The sequence below is a fragment of the Zalophus californianus genome, chromosome 4 (genome assembly GCF_009762305.2).
Source record: "Zalophus californianus isolate mZalCal1 chromosome 4, mZalCal1.pri.v2, whole genome shotgun sequence".
In the NCBI taxonomy this organism is placed as follows: domain Eukaryota; kingdom Metazoa; phylum Chordata; class Mammalia; order Carnivora; family Otariidae; genus Zalophus; species Zalophus californianus.
In genome coordinates, this window is record NC_045598.1 from 29,170,275 (window position 1) to 29,193,112 (window position 22,838).

Genomic DNA, 22,838 nt, shown 5'->3' on the forward strand with positions numbered 1-22,838 from the left:
TGACCCTGTAATCCTACCCCTGAGGAAATAATTCAAAGGAAGAAAAATAAACTATTTACAAAACACTTCTTATTAAAGAAAAACAAGGTTTAAATAGTCAAGAATAATTCTGTTTAACACTTGGTATACATATGAATAAAGGCTTTGAGTACACACTGGATTCAAATAAAGGTATTACAGGCATAACTCATTATAATTTATTTTACGACTAAGTAAGAAAAAAGCTACTAGCTGAAAAGAATAGTGGAGATTTGTCTTCCAGTATTCTTTGATTTGGACTTCCCTACCCCCGCCCCTTGCCAACGGAGCTCACTTCTCACCATTAGTCCAAAATGCTGACTTCTCTCCACCAGGCCTTCCGGCACACCACACCACCAGCCTCTCCAGTTCAGAGAAAATAGTGTTGGGCCTGTGGCTCGACAGTCTTTATCCTACTGTGGTTCCAGCTTCAGGTGCCTAAGTACATGCCTTTGGCCACTTGGAGACTTTTAAACAGCACCAGCTGGTGCTCTGGGGCTGATTTGGACCTTAAATGCCACTACCCGCCAGACAGGGGGGCTCCAACTGGATTCTAAGTCTTCCTCATTTTTCAGAAAAGATTTTTGAAAAAGAAACTTATTAGAACAAGGCCATCCTAGGAATGTTCTCAAAGTCTCTACGTCACCTTTTGGCTGATATTTGAAATTACAGATAATAAATATGACCTCCCCACCAGGTGTGAGACGAAACCAACAGCTTCTGGGGCTTGTTCTACAGTGTTCAGAAAGACGCAGTGCCTTAAAGAGTCAGACTAGTGACGTCGCAGCCCCAGTGGCCTCTGTCAATGAGGCCTTGCCAGTCCCCAGCGGACAGACACACAGTGTCCAGCACCAGTCCTCAGGTCCTCCCCTCTTCCTGAGATGCAGAAGCAGGATCAGTGCGAGGGGAGCAGCCCGTACTTCTGCTGGAGGATGGCTGTGGTACTCTCCAGGGCACTGAGGAAGAAATGGAGGCAGTTCAAGTTCGACTTCTCAAAGCCCCGAGCCCAGCAGAGTCTGGTGATCAGCGACCTCTAAACCCTCTGGTATTAACTATGCTCTCTTCACCAAATCCGTGATGAATCCTTTGAAACCTCAAAAAGCCAGCAAACACCAGCAAACTTAGTGCCCCTCCATCCACCACTTCTCCAAACCTGCCCACCCTGCTCAGGATAAGAGAGAGGAGTGCCAATCTTTATTTGGTTAAGGCCTTTTTTTTTTTTTTTTTGCACCTTCCAACCTTCCTCAAATTCTATCCCCATGCCACAGCAAAGAGACTCACCAGCCTGGACGAAGGATGCCAAACTTTCCAGGTACAGACAAATCAACCACAGTTGAGCCCAGGCGATACTCGGAGCTCTGGCCATCCCCAATTGGTCCCCCATCAATGACCAGGGACAACTGAGGCCAGAGGTCCTGGAACTCCTGAGGAGAGGGAGAGGAAGCATGGACACTACCCCTAGCATCTGCAATGATGTCATGCTGCACACAGCCCTCATAAGGAGACGAAGACCGCACACTTCTAAAACAGGAGGCATCTTCCTTGAAGCAGGGGAAGGAACCTCATTCAGTTAAGGTCAGTTAGCACCTAGGACATGGCATCCTATGAGGTTTGGAGCCACCCCAGGTTAGCACCTCAAGTAACACCTATCTAGAGCTTAAAGAAAATCCTGCTGTGCCAAGAGGAGATTCCACACAGTGCTTCTGCTGGGGCCAAATTGGTCCAATAGCTGGAGTCCTAGGTGGGTGTCCAAAGATGTGGGCTCTACCCTGAACTTTCGCCTAGATTTCTATGTCACCGCATGCAAATTACTTCATCCAGAGCATCTCCTGGATCTCAGGAGAACTCTGGGTAAGGGTAGGGAGAGGAAGACAGGGTGGACTCGGCACTTGCATGCCACCAGCACTCAATCCTTGGGCTACAGGAAGGATACCGCCTCTGAAATCCGTGGCCTGAACTGTTAACTGGGTTAGAGCATCACCCGCTCTCTCCACCACCACCACTCATGGCAACACTGCAGTGGTGGCTAGGCCTGGGCATTTGGGATGGAGGAGCCTAACCACCAGTTACTGCATTGGACGGGTCAAATGTTTGCTGACAAGAATACCCCTACCCCCCAATCCCCACTGCCTCGGGCATAGCCACCAGGTAAAGCCTGCAGTCCCAAAATAAGAAAGGATGCCGGGCCCTCAGTTTCTAAGGCCCCCGAAGCCATTCTCTAGGTCTGGGCATGGAAAACCCCATCACTGTGCTACGTTTTACATTTAAGTTCAGGAAGAAGAAGAATGTGTGGTAAGTGACATTTCTTTGTGTTTGCCTTCCTTCCACGCTAGGCAGTCAAGACATAATTAGTTTGATTCTTTGACCTGGCTAGTGGCCAGGGAAGAGAACAGCGTCAGGGGTCCCTGGGCCAAGTTCTCGGAGTCTTAACTTTCGTTACAGCACTGTTGTAAAGACTTACTGCCTAACTATATTTTCAAACAGCTACCACCACAAAAAGGGGGAAAAAACTACATTTACCATGATGTTATTACTAAAAAGACAACAAGACGAAAACACCAATTATCCCCTCTTACCTCTCAAGCTTTTTAATTAAACCTTTCCAAGATTCTTTAATTTGGATCCCCCCCAACCCACTCCTGCCAACCTGACAGACTTCCCACCACCAGACTAAATGCGTGAGCCTCCTGCAACGCATTCCAGGGAACCATCAACTCTACTAATTCAGAGGAAACTGTGTCTGGCCTGGTGATGTTTCTGGGGGGAGGACGGGTAACTTACCTCGACATTCAGAGAACTGGCCTGGGAGCTAAGGTTGGCACTGGTGAGAGCGAGTGGTCCCCCGAACACCTGGACCAAATCCTGTATGAAGGCATGGTCAGGAATCCGGATGCCTACAAGCTATGAGGCCAGGGGAAAGGGAATAGTCAGAAAGGTTGTAAGGGGTGGGGAATGGCTCTAGCCTGGATCCTAGTGAAAGCCAGAGGGCAGGAGTCTGGGGACACAAGAGAAAATCTGACTCACAGGAGTAAAGGGGTTCAGGTCCTTATTGAGCTCCTTCGAGCGTTCCAACACCAGGGTCACTGGTCCTGGTAGTAAGTCTTTCAGGAGTCCCTCAGGTACCCTCACATGGCAGTACCTGGAAAACAGGGCACAAATCCATCCAAGAATGAAGGGTCGCTGCTGGTCCCACTCTAGATGGTAGTCAGATCTAGAAAAGGAAACCCTGGGGATTACAATGGGGGTCTGTCTTCCCTCTTCACCTCCCTAAGAGTTTGAGAAGGGAGGCTCCAGAAGAACACCCTCGGCTTGGGGCCCACATGCTTCTGGTCCCCGAGACTACAGCAGCTGCACCGTTATCACGCTCCGTGTTTCATTTTCTTCCAGGCATCCCCTACTAAATTCAGCTATCGCGTTTGTTTCCTACGTTGTTGTTGTTTTTAAACCGTGGGAGTCCCGACCCCCTCCCCTCATTATCACAAAAACGCCAGGAGAACAGGGACCCTGCCTGCCTCGTTCATCGCTGCGCCCCAGCATCTTGTTCAGGGACTGGAAGACGTTAAGTGCTCGATACACATTTCCAGTTCCGGATTCCTGGGTGAGCCTGGACAAGCCCCTCCCGCTCTCTGCGCCTCAGTCTCCCAAGCCTGTCACCGGAAGCCCCTCCCGCGGTGCCGCCCCCAGCGGTGCCGGGTCGGGGCGGCCTCACCTGTAGACGTCGGCCACGCGGCCCAGGCAGACGGCCAGCGGCTTGTCCTCGCTGCGGCCCTTGAGGCGGTACACAGCGCCCAGTGCCGCCGAGCAGCTCGCCGAACAGGCCAGGCCGTACAGCGTGTCCGTGGGGACGGCCACCACGGCGCCGGCGCGCAGCTCGGCCACGGCGGCCCGCAGCGCCTCGGTCCAGCCGGCGCGCTCCGGGTTTGCGGCCCGCACGGCCCCGCTCCCCGGGAGCCGCAACAGCCGGGCCCCCGGCGCCGCCGGAGCGGGGCTCGGCGGGCGGAGGAGGCGGCCCCTACGGGCGGAGCCCGCCGGCCCCTCGCTCAACCCCACGCTGGCAGCCACCGCGGCCCTCATCCCCCTGCACGGACGCGCCGGAGACATCCGCCCGGCCCCGCTTCCGGGAGGAAGTGACGCGCCCAGTCAGCTTCCGGCCAGGGAGGCTCGGCCCCACCTCCGCGCCGGGCAACTTAAAGGGACCGCGACCCCCAGGAGGATTGAAGGAGACCGGTGGGGACGGGGCGGGGCGCAGCTTTGCGGAGCCCTAGCGCAGCGCTGGGGAGGGGGCGACCGAAAGGGGGGCGGTGGTCGGGCCGCGCAGGCGGAGATGGAATGGGGCCCGGGCTCAGACTGGTCACGGGGGTGAGAGGGGGCCCGTCGGGGCGGGGGGAAGGGGCTCAGACCCCGCGCGAGCGCCGGCCCTGACCGTGTGTGTGTCGCTCTCTCCCGGGCAGGGAGGCTGCCGGCGTGGACCGTGGGAAGGCGGGGCTGGGGCTCGGCGGGAGGCCACCCCCGCAGCCACCCCGGGATGAGCGCGCCCAGCAGCTGCTGGACGCGGTGGAGCAGCGGCAGCGGCAGCTCCTGGACACCATCGCCTCCTGCGAGGAGATGCTGCGGCAGCTGGGCCGCCGGCGCCCGGAGCCGGCTGGTGGCGGGGTCAGTGCCCACCCCGGGCTGGGCCTGGGAGGTGGGGACTACCCCGTGGCTGGACTTGCTAAGCCCTAGCTTCCCCTGGAGGGTGGACGTGTCCCCACCGCCTTACCCCCCCGCCCCAACCTCCTTTCATCCGGGCGAGAGGCTTTGAAAAAGTTAAGTGCTATCCCAATGCCAAGTGGCCATCTCCTTGCGGGGCCTAATCCAGGGCCTTTCCTCTCCGCCTCACTTTTCCTTTCTGTTCCAACCAGAACGTCTCAGCCAAACCCGGAGCACCTCCCCAAACAGCTGTCTCCGCCAGAGGTGGCTTTCCAAAGGATGCTGGCGATGGAGCTGCGGAGCCCTGACCATCCCTGATGGGCGCCCTGACTTCTCTCCCTCCCGGGGCTGGTGGCTGGACTCGAACAACTCCCTTCAATAAAGGGGCCAGTCTTCACTGGCAGTGGCTGGTACTTGGCTCTCAGCCTGGGGTGGCAGCTCTGCTAGCAGCTGGGTTCACTCCCACTTCATCCTGGCTGAAGGCAGTGCTGAGCTTTGAAATGTAGCCAACGAATACCCATTCTGATTACCGGATTTGGGCAGACCAGCAGTGCTCTCCAGAGTGGTCTGGCCTGCTTTGGGGGATCCAGGTGGTGTTACATGTCCATTTCATGCTTTGGGGGCTCCTAGCCCCACAAAACACTTTTAGCAGAGCCTTGATTAAAAGGAATCCTGCAGACTCTCCTGGTGACCGACCTTTCCTTTCTGTCCCCTGAGACTCAACTGGGGAGGGGAGTTGGGCTAAGTAGTGGAAAATTGTCAACCATGGGTAGGTTTGGAAAGAAATGCCACAGATACTACCAGATTTAAATAAGCATTTAATTAGGATTTCATTAGTATTTAATATTGCTTTTTCAATTCCAAAAAGTTAAATTTTCACTTAACAGATATTTTAAAGTACAATATTAAGTTTATACAAAATGAGCAATTAGGCAAACACCATTATTTCACATTCTTCAAAAATACAAATTCATATTTACTCTTTTTTGGGTTGGGAGGTTTCTTCCTTTGGAAGTACTGAACCTGTAACGTTTTCATATCGCTCAGTGGAAGTCCGTTGTTCCCATGTTTCACACTTCAATAAATTTGATAGGCTTTCACATCCAAATAAAACCATTTGAGATTTAAAAAACTGTCACCAAGACCTCCGGCCAATGACTACTAGTGTGTGTCAAAAAAGAAGGCTCTCTGTGGGTCTTGCCTTTCCTGGCCAGAAGATGTGAGCCAGAGATTCAGCAAAAACCTGTTTCCAGCCACCTTCCCCAAAAGGGACTAGGAGGAGTTGACAGGGAAAGGTAACAGCCACCTTGAACTCTGTCCTCCCCACCCCCACATTCTCCGAAACACAACAAAGGATGTAGACTGTTGAATCAAAGGCGCCCTGGGGAGGCCTAAGGACTTGGGAGAAGGGCAAGAGAGGCCTCTGACTTGGCACCACTTCGAGGATAACAAGGATATTGCAAAAAACACCCCTGGGTTTTGGTGAAAAAAGTTTTTATGAAAAATTTTCCCATAAGAAAAAGAGTAGAAACTGCATTGAGTTGAGAAAGTGACACTACATTATCACCCAATTTTTGGCCCAGCAGGCACACCACCAAAAGGGCAGTGTGTGGTTTTAAACTTTGCTTCCAGTAAAAAAAGCTTGTACTATGTACACATTGACATAAGATCCAGTTTAATTTGCATTTTTCAGTGCAGACTGAGAAGCCCTCTGGAACAGGAGTAACAGTGAGAAATGCCCAAAGAGTGATCATCAGCTTCCCCAAAGGGCGTGAGAGGAAACACGGGACCCTCTCCCTGTCCCCCAAAAGTATGCAAGAGGAAATAGGCTAAACTGACTACCAACCAGAAATATGCAAAATTCCATTCTGTCGCCTCCCCTCACCCCCAATATTAGGGAATGGACAATTTCCCATCTATGTCACAGCAGGACTATTTGCATATTGATCTGTGGAAATCCTTCTGCTTTGGCTGAAGTGTTATTTCAAAACTTCTCTATTCTACAGTAGCCTGAGAATTGAAGATAAAATGGGGGGGGAACTCCCCCCTCCGAGACAAAAGGGGAATATGGGGGAAGGAAGAAAGTCTATAAAGCAGATTATTAACAGCTTTGTTTACTGGATTTAATGAAGGCTGGAGACCTTTTTTCTTAAAGAGCCAGCACGGGCGGTGAGGGGAGCAGTAGGGAAATGGCTCATGTTGCCCGCTCCCCCACTACCACCACAACCTCCCAAACATATTTCTGATTGGTGGTGGAGGAAAATGTAAACTCTAGCAATACTGTTGCAGTTCCACAAAGCAATGGTTTCAGTGACTCTGGAGAAGTCTTTAAGATTAAGGACAATGAACGTGATTACAAATAGAAAAGTCCAGAAGGTGCCAGGTTTCTACCTAGGAACAACCTGTTCCTTCCTTTCAGGCATCACTTTGTAATGGTGAAGGCGGGGCAAGATGGCAAGGGACCAAGAAGTGATGAGAAAGGGCCTCAACAGTCAGCAGAAGAAAACAGGACCCGCAGCAGTTCTTCAGAGAGCCTGAGGGGGCGCCCTCGGGCACACAGGGAAGGCTTGCATAGATTGAGCAGTTGCTGAGAATGCATAATAGTGTTTCCCTATAGACAGCCTTAGAGCACAGGGCTGATCCAGCGGAAAAACGAGGCCAGGCCAGGGCCACATGGGACAACGACCGTCAAGCTACACATATTGCACCAAGGTAAGTGCTTTTCTTTTCACACCTCAATTTAACTTTTTATTCTGAGCAAAAAATAAAACTTTGTGGAAAGTATATATATGTATATATATACACAAAAGAAATTGCAGCAATTGGGTTAAAGATAAAATAACCTAAAGTGCTTTTTTATTTTATTATTTCTTTAATATACCAATATGAGGTTCTGCAAACTCATCCCTCTGGACACATTCAGCATTATACAAAGTCTCTCAGGAAAACCCACCCACCCTCCATGATCCCCATCAGTCCACTGCCTTGACCCTGAAGGTAAAACTCCAATCTACTGACTTTCCCAGAGCTGGTGGAGAGAAGTCCCTGGCTTCGACCCAGAGAGGTCTTCACACCTTAAGGCCCCTCCTGGGCTTTGTACCATGATCTCCTTCTAAGGGGAAAGGGGTGGAATTTAATAAATGACACCAACTCCTGTCACCAAACTAGTGATGCCCCCATGAGGCTGGCCAGACCCCCCCCCCCCCGAACCAGGAGAGGCAGGGCCATTCTCCCTTGATGTCCCACCCGCGTGCTGGGGAAGGGCCCACTTTGCTAAGGCAGTCTGGGGGTGCCAGCCAGTTTCCTACCCCTTCCTAAGTCCACGAACTCCAGTCCCTGGTGCTGACGACACCCTGTAAAGGGGCGGTGGAGCTGGAGATGCTAGTGGGAGCTGGAAGCATACATCTACCGGGTAGAAATTATTAAGGTTACCATGGGAAGAAAAAAGGCTTGGCTTCACCTGCCCGAAGTCTGCAGCCCTTCCCTAACCTCACCACAGTTTCATTCCTGGGTTTGGGGAAGCACACCCTCCATGAAGGCTCTTTCTGGCTCCACTTTAGCCAGTGGCCTGCTCTTCCCCAAGGTCCCTGGCACCAGAGGCCAGGCTTTGCAGGAGGTGATGAAGGGAAAGAGCTCTGGAAGAGGAAGGAAAGACTGCCTGCCCTGTAGAAAAAAAACCTCTTTTTTCTACCGATTTTTCTAAAGCTAATTGGCTCTGATAGTCCCCCTTATAATTTTGAGTCACCCTCAAAAGGCAGATACTTCCACTAGAAAAATCTGTCATTCTAAATACTGTTTTAAGATGCTTCTTCATCTCCCCCAATCTTCGGAGAGCAGAAAAGCCACCGACCTACCTAGGCCCAAGAAGAGCGCAGCCCTGGCTAACTAGAAAGAAGAGACCATGAAACCATGGACACTTCCAATGGCCTTCCCTGGGCTCCTGTTTCCCACCTCAGCTCCCAGGAATGGAATCCCTGGTGGCCCTAGGCTGATTATGTGGGGAGGTCATTCATGTCCTCTGATATGAGCTACCTTTGGGGCCCCATCACGTTGCTCTGTCAGAAGTTGTAGCAAAAACAGCGAGGTTCCTGCCTCAAAGCTTCCTATGGGTTCAACACCAAGAGACAGCCAAGGACAACCCACACTCAGCAACTGGTTTTCCAGGAAGACTAAGCCACTGTGGTAATAGAAGATTCCTCCCCCCTTATCAACTTCTGCTGAGGTCAGTGGTCACCAGAACCCACCAGCCTTTGGGGGAGGGGAGTGCAGAAGGTCAAAAAGAAATGGATTCTCCGGACTAGACTCCTGGAATGAGAAACCACCAGCTGCCTGGGGGAAGGTCCTTTTCTCTTCATGGTAGTACAACATTTACTACTTCTGCTCGCTTGTCCAACTCTGTCCCTGAAATTCTGTCAAAGGCAGGGCCTTTGGGCCCCCAGATAAATGATCAGCTCTGGATACTGTCTTGGCTGGCCCTGAGTAATAGCTCAGAGAACAGATGAGTGACACATGCAGATCTCTTTACATTAGGGAATGGAAAAAGAAGGCAAAATTATGGCTGCTGTCTGCCTGACACTGCTGACTCAGGAGAGCAGCCCTGTCTGTGGACCCCTGTTCCTCGCCCAAGGCAAGAAGGGGCTCTTGGAGGCAGAGGCCTAGTCTAGACCCTGGGCCAGGCCTCGTTTCTGAGCTCAGTGAGCTTGGTGAGCACTCATGACTACGTTAATATAGCCAGTTGAGAGAAACTTTCCATTTTAGTGTGAATTGTATTTTAAGTTTTATTTTAAAGAGGCAATGACTTGGAGCCAAAGGCAGACAGATGGATATAATTCTATACACAAATCAAAAAAAATTTTTTTTCCTATAACACAACTTAATGAAACATTCCAAATGAGATAACTTATTGCAACATTTCAGGCTTTTTGGTGGAAGGGGGATTTTTGTTTTGTTTTGTTTTACCCTGAGTAGAAGATCGTTTTGTGGTTTTTATTTTTTTGTTTTAGTTTGTTTGTTTAGAAATCACATGACTAAGCTGAGCAAGTCACATCCTTCTTTGCACTGTACTAGGACTATATGCAAAATCCAGAGGGGTGAGAGGCGGAGATGGGCGGGGCCACCAAAAGCCTGGCTAGAACCTGGAACCAGGACACCTGGCCTGCCAATTACATGCCGCCTTAAAAAGAAAACAAAACAAAACAAAAAAAAACAAAAAAACTCCCTTAAAGCTGCACCTTCTCCCGATAAGCAAAATGCAGCTCTTCTGCTCGGAGGAAGAAAATACCATTAAAGGCAGGCAGACCACCACCCAGCCACTGGCCATAAGCCACATGTCCACTCTAGGACAAAACAGGGACGTTCCCCAAGAAAAATGCACTGCGATCTGCAAGCCCTGGCTGTCAACCGAGAGAGGGAAAGAACCAGGGAAGCAAAGACCGGGATAACATGGTCAGAGCTTGCTCTGCACCCGCACGGACGGACAGCGGTCAACAGCTCGCCCAGGGCCCCCACAGAACCCAATCACCCACACAGCCTCAGGCCAGGCCTTTCGCTACCCACTGGGCCACAGCCAGCTGCTGGATGACACCTGCCACAGCCACCCTGAGCTCCAGCAACACCAATAGCAAACAACAAAACCACCTCACCCAGTCCCTGTCAGGCTCACAGCTGTCTGACCTGCCTTGGCCACGCCCCCTCTGATGGAGCCAGGGTCTGGGCCAGCTGCGGCCTCAGACTCAGACTCAGAGGACGCACAGGGAGGAGCAACACCCGACACACTGAACTCTGCTGCCCAACCACAGAGACCCCAGTGCAAGTGATGGGCAGCATCAGACTGATGGAAGCCACACCCTTTCATTTCGAATGTTTATGCAAACGAGTAACCTTAATTTCCAAGTTCACATGACAATAAGCAAAAGTGACATACAGTGCAGCCAAACAGTTCATTTATAACTTAGCTTTTTTTTTGTTTTTTTTTTGTTTTTTTTCCAAAGATCAGTTCCTTAAAATGGATGCTCCTGGGATATGACTAAAGAAAATACGTCTGAAAGGTGAGGATTTCAAACAGTAGATTTCTTCATCCTTCGAACTGCTGACTCCCCCCCAACCCCACCCCCGTGACGGCAGGCACCCCACCTTCTGCTTCCCGCTCGCCCTCCTTTCCCGGAGGTGAGCGCGTGCGGCCCTTTCACTTGGAGAAGCTGGTCAGGCCCATCTCCTCCTCCCCCTGCAGTAGTGCTTCAATGGGAATCAGATTGGACGGCGTGTCCAGGCTCTGGAGGGACAAAAACTCTGACACATCCATGGCACTTAACGTTTCTGTCTGAGGGTCTGAAGGAGTCTCTGCTTGTCTGCTTTGCTCACGGGAAGAGGGGACAGCGGAGGAGGACGACAGGGGGCCAGGGGGCGAGGGAAGAGTCTGTGGTGGTAGCTTCAGGCCGGGCCCGTCAGGAGGCTGGGGGCTCGGCTCTGCAGGGGGTGGGGAAGAACAGCCCTTCCTCCTGCCCGCCGCCCGCTCCTTGGCAGAGTCCCGGCACGCGCACTGACACTGACACGCCTCCTCTTGTTTGATGATGATCACAGGAACACTGAGGCCAATCTGCTGTACAGAGCTCCCTGCGAGAGAGGCAAGAGACACTGCTCCTCAAGCAGCCGCGGGCAGGGCCGTGAGGGCCGGGGGGGGGGGGTACGGACTAGGTGGGTGCCGAATGCCATGGCGGCAGGAACAGTGGGGAGGGAGGATGCCATGCTGCAGGCTTCGCTCTGCCTGACACTCCCCATCCCCTCCAAGGCAAAGTCCCTTTTCCTCAGAAAGCCACACACACCATCTAGAGGACCCTGTATCTCCAGCTTCATTTCCAGCCATTCTCCCCTGGACCCTCCATTCCAGCCACAGCAGATGCCTCCCTTTTCCTGACATGTTCTTCATACCTCTGGGCCTCTGGGCTCTTCCTTCTGCCTAAACTCCCCACACAGGGCTGCTTTGCCGGAGAACTTAACTCTTCTTCCCTCTGAAGACACGGCTCGTCCCCTCCTCTCCCAAGGCTGCCAGGCCGTGACTCCAGCAGGCTCCCACCTAGGGCTGGCTCTCGGGCAGCCGGCCCACGAGCCTCCTGTCTGTGTGCACGGGGCGCACCTCTCTCCACACTGTGTGGGACATGTGGCTTGAGTCCCCCCTGCCCAAGATCAAGCTCCTGCAGAGCCTCTTGCTCACACTTGCATCCCCAGTCTCAGACACACGGTCGGCTGGGGGGATCCCCCTTAAAACTGCCAGCCTAGTGCTCACGCATCCTCCCGCTCTTTTGTGCGTGTCTGTGTACTCTACACATGCACACTCTGAAATCAGACAGGCTGTGTGTGTCTCAAAAAAGCTAGAGAGCAGGGGGAGGGAGAACAGAGTGGGAGTCAGGAGCTTGAGAACTGGGGCTTTGGCTCTGTCACAAACTCACTTAGGACTCCGGAGGAGTCACTTCATCTTTCAGGGCCCCATTTCTTAATCTATAAAATAGTTTGAAAAAAAAAGGAACTTTCTGCTCTATAGGTGTCTCTGACCCAGATGCTATTTCTTCATTACTGTAATTAGAAAAAAGTCCAGTGAATTAACAGCTGCCCTCTTTGGCATTAACTGTGAGTCAAACTTTCTTCTGGTTACATTTAAAAGCTGTATCTGAGAGGAAAGAACCATTACTCCTTAAGGAACGTTAAATGTGGTATTTATGCCGTAAGTGTGCTAACTTGCAATAGTTGTGAGAATGTGAAATACTCTAATAAATAAACAATACAATCTGACAAATTTGAGGTTTTAAAAACTGGGGGAAAGCAACAATGAACTGTGCCTCAAGGGGCCCAGAAAGTTGACTTGCTTTTAAAGCTCCCACACAATTACATACCTGTGCTACTGGCTACTGGCACTGCAGTGGTAAAAAACACCTTCTCAACTTTAGATGCTTGCTGCTGGGGAAAAAAAAAAAATCACATTTACAGCCACTCAAGTATGGCAGATCTCCAAGGACCTGAAGCCTGCCCAACTGTACTGGTCATCCAAGAGGACAGAAAACCCTCAGTGTTCAAGGATTTTTGCACTGAGTGATGTTTTGTTTGTGCTCTGACATGAGGTCACTGCACTGTTGGACATTCAGTGCTGACGATGCAGCCGGCTTTGTCCCCTACCACTTGGCTGTCTCCCAGCTGCCCAATCTAGTAGGTTCTGTCTGCCCAAAGGCTCCGCCAAGGCTGCTTTCTTAAGCTGGGTCTTCTCACAGGGCTCCCCAGGGCTAGCTTCCCTGTAAGCCCGCCACTGCCACCACACCCCGACACTTCTGTGAGGCTGGAAAGTTCTTTTGCCTCCTCAAGGATCAAGTTGCACACTAAGGACCGGCTAAGACCCTCTCATGGGCAGAAGAGCCCCGTGAAGTGTGCTGTAAGCCACACGGGGAGCAGCTCCAGGGTGGGCAGGCCCTGGCCTCAAGTCCAAGCCCCACCGCCTCTTAGTTCTTGAGTCCAGGCACGTGATTTAACATCTTAGACTCAGTTTCCTCATCTGTAAAATGGGGATGATAACCCAAAGGACATCCCAGAGGGCCCCCGTGAGGGTGAAATGAGAGGAGGTGTGTGGAGCCTGCGGCGCATGGTGAGCCCGCAGCAAACGTGCACTATTTATGTTACTATGAGGCGGACCATAGAGTCAGGCCCAGAGATCACCCCTTTCACTATGGTAACACTTCCTGTTACACTGGCTACAGGATTTCTGCTTTCTTCAAGTATTATCTTAAAAAGGCTTTGTCTTTTATCCCTTTAAGGAGGGAAAAGGATCCCTCTTGGCTGAGTCTAGGAGGAATGTGAAAGCTTCTGGCTAAGTTACAGGAGCTGACACTATAAAATAATGATGGAGAAATGAGACCCATATTTACATACACAAAAATAAATTGTATGGAAAAAGAATGACACCTGCCCCATGCAGCTCCCCAGGGCAGATCCAGAAAAAAAAAAAATGATAAAAATGACACGGAGCAGATTGGATTACGACACCAAAAAGGCCTTTCCAGTGACTCTGGCTATCTGAACATGGAATCAGGTGGCCTCCAGAGGTGGCTGGCACCTGACCTGTGGAATCTGAACGCCCTGGCCTCACCGTTCAGCCCTAGACTACCTTTTCAGTTTGACAGCGTCACACCTCTACCCAGACATTCTCCTACTTGGCACGTCCTTTTCTCCATCTATTTCCCCCTCACACAAGGCTCACCTGCCCTGGAAGGCTACCCAACGAGCCCTGACTCTCTGCACCCCTCATCTGGCAGCACGATGTAGCAGTCAGGAGCACAGGCTCTGGGACCAATCTGTCTATGCTCAAATCCCAGCTTTGCCACTTATGAGCTGTGTGACCTTGAGCTAGTCACTTAACTTCTCTGGGCCTCAGCTCTCCACTGGTAAAATCATACCTACCTCCTAGGATTGTTGTGATTCAATGAGCAAAGCATTGAGAAGTGCTTAGTTAGCGCAGTGGGTCACATTTAGACATACAGACATTTAGAGACTGTAAAAATATCAGTGGTTGCTAAGGGAGGGGATGACCAAGTGAAAAACAGGATTTTTAGGGTGGTGAATCTACTCTGAATACAGTAATGGGAGACACAGGACATCATGCATCTGTCAAAACCCACAGAATGGTGCACACAAAGAGTAAACCCTAATGTAAACTCTGGACTTTAGTTAGTAATAATATATCGATACTGATTCATCAGTTGTAACAAATGTGCCAGACGAATGCAAGACATTACTAATAGGGCAAACTGGGTGTGGCGGGGGGGGTGGCCAGGAAGTGTATGGAAATTCTCTGTACCACCTGTTGCATAAAAAAAAAAAAAAAAGGTAATCTAAGAATAATGTACGTGAGGTAATGACTGGCACATGTTAGACCCTCAATTTCAAAAAGTGCTTACTCAGCACAGTGAGCCCTTACACATAGTAAGGGTTCAAAAAATCACTGCAGTTATTTTTTTATTACCATTTTTATTATTATTTGGCACTTTCCCTACTGGTAATGTTAACTTTCTTTGAGGCATTTTAGCCTCTTTAACTAGAACGTAAGTTTTTATGAAAAAGAGATCATGGTTTTCACTTTTCTGTATCCCCAAGAGTATCATGCATGGTATCCGGTAAACACCAGGCCTCGGGGCGCCTGGGTGGCTCAGTTGGTTAAGTGTCTGCCTTGGGCTCCAGTCATGATCCCAGGGTCCTGGGATCGAGCCCCCACTCAGAAGGGAGCCTGCTTCTCCCTCCCTCTCCCTCTGCCCCTGCTCATACGCTCTCTCTTTTGCTCACTCCGTCTCTCAAATAAATAAATAAAATCGTAAAAAAAAAGAAAAAATACCAGGCCCTCAAAATATATTTGACTGAATGACCCAGTCATTTCCTTTGTCATCGAGACCAAACACTTTTGTAGAAATTGGCTCTCGAGGAGGCCCTGGGAGCACAGATCTCTCTCTCTGACTTGGCCACTGCTGTGTTTTCTGCCTGACGGGGGTCCCACCATCTCCTCACATCAGTCCGACTCTGCCTTGGACAAGGACCTGCTTTCTTAAATCATTCTTGGGCCTCTGCAGTCTGTTGACTGTTCTGCTGTCCTGGATGGTGGCGTGACACTGCAGAAGGAATATTCGTTCATGTGCCTCCTGCTACCTGGCAGAACGGGAGGGCTCTTTCTCTGCTTTCCTACTGCAGGTGTGCATCATGGCATTCCCTGGATTTCTACCACTTGGTCATGAGGAAAATGACAAGAGGCCAAATCACAGGTTTCAGGGCAGATATGACAACCATTTTCCTTTCTGAAGCAAAACCTGGGAATATGTCACCTATATAAATACACTTCACCCCACTGGATCTGTTTAGACAGAGTACTTACAATTTGTTCTTGGTTTTGTGGTGAACTGGTGGCACCATTCAAGATCCATTGTAAGTTCTGTTCTCCCATGACCAGGCTGGACTGCAGGATGGCCGTGCTGGGCGTCGGGGTGATGGTGATAGTGGGATTATTAGTCAGGACAGAGTTGGCGCCCAGGGGCAGAGTCTGGACCATGGCCGGCAGGGGCTCAGTAGTACTTTGTGATCGGGGCGGTGCTGCCACGGCTGGTACTGCCGCTGAAGCTCCGGCAACGACAGAGAGTCCCGGTACGACGGGCTGCGGGGCCTGGGGGTGCGGAAGAAACTCTTGATGATTAGCAGCAAACTGTGTGCTGTGGGAAACAGGCACTTCTGGAGGTTGTAAGAGAGCAGAGGGGTTGCCAAATGCAGCTTGCTGGGAACCAGTTCCTAGGGAAGGAGCAGGCGGAGGAGCAGACGGTGCTGAGGCTGGTAGTAGAGGCTGGGGTGGCTCGGAGATGCCAGGCTGCAGTACAAGTGGAAGAGATAAAGATGCTGAATTTCCTGTGGATGGCGGAACATCACTGACTGACTCTGCATCACCATTAAAACTTTCAATCAAGGCAGCTGGCAAGAAAAAGAAATAGAAATATATATACATATCCCAAGCCTTACAGGAGCCACAAAAACACAGTCATCATGGCGATACCAAGACAGCTGAAGCCCGTTAGAGCCAAGAGCTTCATTCCTAGAAGGCTGGCTTCCTGCTTTCCATTTAATGACCCCTCTGGTCGAAGCGCCAGGCTTCACGACCGACCTCTCTTTCTAAATGTGAAGAGCTAGTCTAGGCTTCACCATAACAAAAAAAAATGTATTCTAAGGCTTTTCTGGAAAAGAGACTAGACATCCTTTTTTGGCATAAGCAGCGAACACGCTTTCTGACTGCTGTGAAGCTTCAGGGACAGATTTTTCATTCAAACACAGAAGGGTCTATGCATCTGATGCCGGTCGTGGATCCTGCCCACTCATGAGCACAGTATCGCATCAGAAGAAAGAGCTCACAGCTCCTCTTGTTTTTGAGAGCCAACAAAAGCTTTTGGAGAAGGAGACCCTCTTCTTTTGAAGGGCTAGGAAAAGGAGGCCCTCAAGTAGACTCTCGCTGAGGGAAGGAGAGGAAAAGATGGAATCAAACAAAAGGCTCATACTTCCCAGACCCCTCACCAAACGCACGCATCGTTCAAGGGAAGTGAAATCTACTTCACCACGCCCGCATCGATGTGTCACCGAGGGAGATTCACTCCCTTGCCTGGCGCCGAGACGTGAGTAGGAAGAGAGTCTGTGGCACAAACCTGTCTGTTGAGGATCTTCCTGAATTGCTGTATCATCAGAATTCTGGAACATGGATTCGAAGATGATTGCTGGTGAAATTGTGCTGAGGTCCTGGCCCTGTGATTGATGGACAGAGACAAAGATGTGAAACTTGTCATCCTGAGGCAATTCTTCACCAGGAGAGAACACACAGCAGCAGAACTAGAATGATCTTTTTTGATACGCTTCTTGTTTCTAACTTCTTCCTTTCCAAGGTGACATTTATTTCCCTCAACCTCAGACACTGGAGATTTGGGTCCTTAGATACTCTAAAACAAGAGCCCACAAACTATGACCTGTAGACTGCATGCCTGTTTTGGGAAATAAAATTTTACTAGAACAGATGCATGCTCATTCATTTATTGTCCATGCTGTTTTCAGGCTCTGACAGCAGAGCTGAGTTTTGTCAGAGACTCTACGGTCCGCAGAGCCAAAAATATTTTACTATCTGGCCCTTTCCAAAAAAAACAGCTTCCTGACCCCTGCCCTAAAAGAAGACCAAATCCTTCCTAAAAATGGGATTGTATAATATCTATTACCTGCAACCTGCTCTTCTCATGTAATAATAATATACTGTGAGTATCCTTCAAGGTCATTACATAACTTCTATAATAGTCTAACATGTATGCATGGTAATGAATCAAACAATATAAAGAAACTTTTCACGAGAGGCAGTAGTTATTGCCTTATACTCACTAATGTTTGTTACTGCAAGTTTCTTTGTAATTAAGAATTAAGAAAACGTCAGAGGCATTTTTAAAAAGATAAAATGTGTGTGGGGGGGAACATAATGCCCGGAGCATCTGACTCCTGATAGGCACTAAATAAAATGGCCACCTCCAGGCTTCTCTTTGGTGAGGGGGAGGGGACAGCAAATCTTTACCTCTAGTCCGCCCCCACCCCACATTTGGTAGGGCAGGAGTGACAGAGGCAAACGCCTCCAGGAGAGCAGGCAGGTAGCACAAGTAATGAAGCCAGGGTGGTGGGGATGGGAGGCTGGGACAAACCGGAGAGCATGCGCCCCTGGCACCTAAAGGGCTTCAGAGGAACGCTGCCCTGTGATGTGCAGACTGGGGATTTTCAGCGCTCAAGAATGGTCTGAGATTTGGATTTTTTATGTGAAATCTACTGACTTGTAATTAAAAGCAAGTAACTGAAAACAAAGCACTGTATAGACCAAACAAAACCCATCTCCTGGCCATATTTTGTGTCAGTGCCAACCTGTGTTTAAAGGTCATTTTGCAAACAACTCTGCTTCTGGGAGGGGGAAGGATCACTCTGGGCCTGGGCAAGTGTGGTGAGTGGAGCAGCCTAGAGGTCCTCGAGATGAAACTGCCCATTTGAGCCAAGGGGGCCATTATTCTTTTTTTTTTTAATTTTTTATTGTTATGTTAATCACCATACATCATTAGTTTTTGATGTAGTGTTCCATGATTCATTGTTTGTGTATAACACCCAGTGCTCCATGCAGAATGTGCCCTCTTTAATACCCATCACCAGGCTAACCCATCCCCCTCCCCTCCTCCCCTCTAGAACCCTGTTTGTTTTTCAGAGTCCATCGTCTCTCATGGTTCGTCTAAGGGGGCCATTATTCTAGCATGATTCCATCGACTGGAAGATGAATCTGATTTCCAGCATGCCACACACTGAAGGCACAAATCAACATGAGGCCTTCTGCTTCCAGTGCAGAGGGAGTTAAGGATCACAGGCCAAGACAGTGGCCTTCAAACTCTTATCATGATGCAAAGTAAGAAATGCATTTTATATATACGCACATACATGCCTCACATTACATAACTATCCATATGCATAACTGTAACAAAAGTCTATGAAACTAGGGTTATCCTTACTATATGCAATGCCTTCTGATACTCTCTATTGTGTTGATACCCTAAAAATGCTGACCATAATCCCATACTTTATAACCCAATAAAAAGGCGCAACTCAGTTTGAAAAGCAGTGGGCTAACAACTCCCACTAAGCTGTCAGCTCTACAACTTCCTCATGGTGGTTATTTTTGTTTTACCTGTTTACAAAATATCAGCAGTAACACTGTTAAAAAGGAATAAACCGGTGTGACTCCAAAAGATCACCTAACGAGAATGTTCACAGCAGCACTATCCTGATGGCTCCAAACTAGAAACTATCCAAATGCCCAAGGGCAGTAGAAAGAACAAATTGTGGTACATTCACTTAGTGTAATACTGCTCACCAAGGAGAATCAATGATCTACAACTATACAACAATATGGATTCACTTCTTAAACGTGATGTTGCAAGGAAGAAGCCAGAACAAACCGGTACAACTGGCATGATTCCAACTGTACAAAGCGCAAAATAAGCAAAATCCATCTTAGGTTGTTAGAAGTTGGGATAGTGGTTATCCTTAGGGAGAGGTAATAGCTGTTAGTGGGCACGGAGGGTGGGAGGCTTCTGGGATGCTGGGAATGTTCTATTTCTTGATTTGGGTGCTGGTTACATGGATGTGATGAATTGTGATCATTCATTAAGCTGTACATTTGTGGGGCGCCTGGGTGGTTCAGTCGTTAAGCGTCTGCCTTCGGCTCAGGTCATGATCCCAGGGTCCTGGGATCGAGCCCTGCATCGGGCTCCCAGCTCAGTGGGGAGCCTGCTTCTCCCTCCCCCACTCCCCCTGCTTGTGTTCCCTCTCTCGCTGTGTTTCTGTCAAATAAATAAATAAGGTCTTTAAAAAAAAAAAAAAAGCTGTACATTTGTGATAGGTGTACTTTTCTGTATGTATATTATACTTCAATAAAAACTATTTAAAAAAAAAAAGTGCTGAAGGGACCATGACTCAGCCACTGCCAGGCTTCAGAGCACAAACCCTGGGGGCAGAGTGAGTTCAAGCAGCTCCCCAAGGTAGAGGAGACCAGAACAGGCTGAGCCTCTGGGGCCTGGAGCAGAGAGACAAAGAACCCTGGGAGCTGTCAGGGACCAAGATGGATCCCGGAGCTCAAGAGCAAAGATGCCCTGAGGATCATTCCCTAGCCACTTCAACCCTCCTTTAACAAAAGATCCGAGCAAACCGAAGCTGACTTCCAGGACACACATACACACATGGCTGCCCAGAAACCTAGAAAAGGATGACCTCGTCAAAATGTATCATTCGGTATTAACAATTCATCATTTTTTTTTTAAAGCAGAACAAAGCAAAATTAATTCTATTGCTTCAAGGAATTGTGGCCTTAGAATGAAAGACTACAAATGAGACTATTTCCAATCCCGGAATAAATGATGGGTGGTAAGGGTACACTATGTAATTTGACCCCAAGGGACAGAGCCTCTCTCGCTGATGTCAATTGTGGTAGAAAAGGCATTCCTTCCCCACCCCCCCAACAAGGACTTAATGTCCCTCTATACCAGGATTCCTCACCTTATGACTCCAGGGTTCCAGAAAGCTCTTTAGTCCTAGGTCCTGGCCCTGGCCAGGGAGTGGACGCCTAAACAAACCATTTAATACAACCTCTGAGATTAAAGAGGTATTATACCCAGAAATCTTAGGTTCCATAATTCAGAGGGCATCGAGGCCATCCAGTGTGGAAATTTCATTTTAGACTATTAGCTCTGATATGCGAAATCCTATGAAGTGCTTATCTGATGTCTTTCTCTGTTCTTCAGATTGGTTCATTTCTATTGCTCCGTCTTCAATTTAACTGGTTCTCTCTTCCATCATTTCCAATCTGCTGTTAAGCCCAACTGGTACATTTTTTATTTCAGATACATTTTCAGTTCCAGAATTTCCATTTGATATACTTTTTATAGTTTCTTTTTCTCTGCTGAGATTTCCTATTTATTCAGTTATTATAATCATATTCCTTTATGTCCTTGAGCATGAAGGAGCTACTTAGAAATTCTTGTTTACTGGGGCACCTGGCTGGCTCAGTCAGTGGAGCGTGCTGCTCTTGATCTTGGAGTCGTGAGTTTAAGCCCCACATTGGGTGTAGAAATTGCTTAAATAAATAAACTTAAAAAAAAAATCCTTTTCTACGAATTCTAACATCTGGCTCATCTTGGGATTAGTCTCCAAGATTACCTTTGCTTTGAGTAGGGGTAATGTTTTCCTCTGTCTTATGTTTACTAATTTTAGATTACCGTGGACATTGTAAATGATATGTTGTAGAGACTCTGGATTCTGTTACACTTCCTCGAAGAGTGTCTGTTTGTCGGCTTGACTATTCTGTTGATCTGGCTGTGCTCCAACTGCAAACTCGGTCTTCCCTGCGGGGAGCAGCGGCTGGCTCTCTGTCCAGTTCTTCAGCCTTGGCTGGGCTGCTTAGGGTCGGTCTCACACACGCACAGTTCAGGGGCCGACCAGAGAGGTGGACAGTTTATACAAAGAGCCTGGTGCTCCCACTTTGTGGCTCTTCACTTTCCAGGTGCTGCTGTGGTAGCTAGGAACTCTTTCCTCTGGTTATTCAAGCCAGTGAGCCTGAATGTTTCCTGAGTTTTAGCCATCTTGTTTGGTGTCACCTGGGGCTTGCCCTGAGGCTGATAAGCCATAAAACTTGAAAACCTATCCAGTGCCTTTGCCATTGTCCACGTGGCTCCTTCTTCTAATCTTTACCTCTGCCTTTTTGGGGGCTGCTCTTTGGTGCCTTCAAGTAGTTGTTCTAGATCATTTGGCCAACATATGTGATTGTTTTCTATGGGAGGGTTGGTCTGATAAGAGCAACTCTGCCATTACCAGAAGAATCCAAGCCTTGGAGTGCTTAGATAAAAATGCAGTGTCAGATGCCATTCCCAGAGGATACTGATGAAGCAGGCTTGGGGTGAGGCCCAAGAAGCCACGTTGTCAAAAGAGCGGCAGATGACCCCACTGACACACTCTGGGAACCAGCACACATTTCAGGACATTCCTGAGTCTTTCGGTCTCCATTCAAATACTGCCTATCACGCTGATTCCTTATTTACTCATATACTCATAGAAAATCTAACTTAAGCTATGTTTATTTACCAAAGAAGAACAACAAACAATGCACACTTAACAACCAGTGTTCGTGACACAGCAAAGCAAAGATCCTCATGAAGGAGCATAATAAGCTCAGGCTTCAGGCAGTGGCCTGCAAGGCACATCATGAAGCCACGGGAATGGCAGGGAAATTCCACACAGAGTGAACTGAAGCCATCCGATCAAGAGACAGTGGGGTTGCTCTTTAGAAGAGAGCCTACAGAGAAGGTTCCCTTCAGGACCCCAATGCAGTGAGCTCAAAGAAAGACAAATACAGACTCTGGTCAGATCAGCAGGGCTTGAGGAAGTCTGCAAACTGGAATTCTGGTGAATTCTGGCCCTCCCCTTATCGTGGACTAATTTTAAACTCCTCAAGGACAGACCACACCTACTTTTTTACCACTACAAGCTCAGCACCAGTACACTGCCTGATGGACTAGGCACGCAATAAATATTTGCTATGCGAATAAAAGGAAGAAATTTTCTGGGGCCAGAAGTTATCGAGTGAGTGACACGGGCCAAAAGGCATTAGACATCAGAGAGAACAACCTCTCCCATGGGGGCTCTATCGGGAAATAAACCAAAACAGCCCTAAATGGTCAGTAATTGGACATAACCAAATCTGGAAGACTGCAAAGGCTGGCCTCCCTCAATTTTCCCACCAAAGCGGAGTGCTCAATTCTTGCACTTATTTTTCTCATACTCGTATCACAGGTACCACTTACTGTAGAATTTTCTCGCAGTTCAGAATCTGTGGACAGAAGGCTCAAGTCACTCAGACAAAGTGAGTGATTTGTATCCTGTGAAAAGAGAAAAAATTCTAATTGAGTAACAAAAAAATCAGAACTTACAGTAGCATAGCATGTAATAAAACACTTGATCACAATGTCCCTACCTACGGTTCCAAATGTCAAGATTTGTTACTTGCAGAGGTAAAAACC

At 49.0% G+C, this 22,838-nt stretch overlaps 3 protein-coding genes across 8 annotated transcripts in view; 1 reads left to right on the forward strand and 2 right to left on the reverse strand.

The window, feature by feature from the left end:
- Nucleotides 1-49: 49 nt before the first annotated feature.
- YRDC (yrdC N6-threonylcarbamoyltransferase domain containing) lies at nt 50-4,150 on the reverse strand. 4 transcript variants are annotated; one of them, XM_027596829.1, is made up of 5 exons: nt 3,728-4,150; nt 3,043-3,157; nt 2,800-2,919; nt 1,300-1,442; nt 50-974 (listed from the first exon to the last, which is right to left on the reverse strand). In XM_027596829.1, the coding sequence occupies exons 1-5, from the start codon at nt 4,117-4,119 to the stop codon at nt 914-916; spliced, it is 831 nt and encodes a 276-aa protein (XP_027452630.1). In that variant the 5' UTR covers nt 4,120-4,150; the 3' UTR covers nt 50-913. The 4 variants fall into 4 exon arrangements, with proteins under 4 accessions (XP_027452630.1, XP_027452618.1, XP_027452623.1 ...); XM_027596817.1 differs by having other exon boundaries at nt 1,300-1,555; XM_027596822.1 differs by having other exon boundaries at nt 3,043-3,229.
- On the forward strand, nt 4,113-9,922 carry C4H1orf122 (chromosome 4 C1orf122 homolog). Of its 2 annotated transcripts, none has more exons than XM_027596848.2 (3): nt 4,113-4,245; nt 4,470-4,671; nt 4,920-9,922. In XM_027596848.2, the coding sequence occupies exons 2-3, from the start codon at nt 4,624-4,626 to the stop codon at nt 5,013-5,015; spliced, it is 144 nt and encodes a 47-aa protein (XP_027452649.1). In that variant the 5' UTR covers nt 4,113-4,245; nt 4,470-4,623; the 3' UTR covers nt 5,016-9,922. The 2 variants fall into 2 exon arrangements, with proteins under 2 accessions (XP_027452649.1, XP_027452641.1); XM_027596840.2 differs by having other exon boundaries at nt 4,242-4,377.
- A 710-nt stretch (nt 9,923-10,632) lies between these two features.
- The window catches only part of MTF1 (metal regulatory transcription factor 1), a 37,153-nt gene continuing 24,947 nt past the window's right edge, over nt 10,633-22,838 (reverse strand). Inside the window, exons 7-11 of one of the 2 annotated variants that reach the window (XM_027596768.1) lie at nt 22,623-22,697; nt 16,911-17,007; nt 15,605-16,188; nt 12,594-12,654; nt 10,633-11,319 (exon numbers count right to left, since the gene is read on the reverse strand). In XM_027596768.1, coding sequence (XP_027452569.1) covers nt 10,892-11,319; nt 12,594-12,654; nt 15,605-16,188; nt 16,911-17,007; nt 22,623-22,697 — 1,245 coding nt within the window. In that variant the 3' untranslated portion in view covers nt 10,633-10,891. Of the gene's footprint in view, nt 11,320-12,593; nt 12,658-15,604; nt 16,189-16,910; nt 17,008-22,622; nt 22,698-22,838 lie in introns of both variants that reach the window. The other variant, XM_027596759.1, reaches the window with a different exon arrangement.

Bases quoted from the DNA above. Each gene is read 5' to 3' on its own strand.
- YRDC (XM_027596811.1), bottom strand. From the start codon at position 4,119: ATGTCTCCGGCGCGTCCGTGCAGGGGGATGAGGGCCGCGGTGGCTGCC. The intron at 2,920-3,042 runs GTGAGTCAGATT...CTGGCCTCATAG, and splicing joins ACCTGAACCCCTTTACTCCT to CTTGTAGGCATCCGGATTCC. The intron at 975-1,299 runs GTGAGTCTCTTT...TTTCTTCCTCAG, and splicing joins GGCATCCTTCGTCCAGGCTG to TGCCCTGGAGAGTACCACAG.
- C4H1orf122 (XM_027596840.2), top strand. From the start codon at position 4,343: ATGGAATGGGGCCCGGGCTCAGACTGGTCACGGGG. The intron at 4,378-4,469 runs GTGAGAGGGGGC...TCTCCCGGGCAG, and splicing joins GGCTCAGACTGGTCACGGGG to GGAGGCTGCCGGCGTGGACC. The intron at 4,672-4,919 runs GTCAGTGCCCAC...TGTTCCAACCAG, and splicing joins CGGAGCCGGCTGGTGGCGGG to AACGTCTCAGCCAAACCCGG.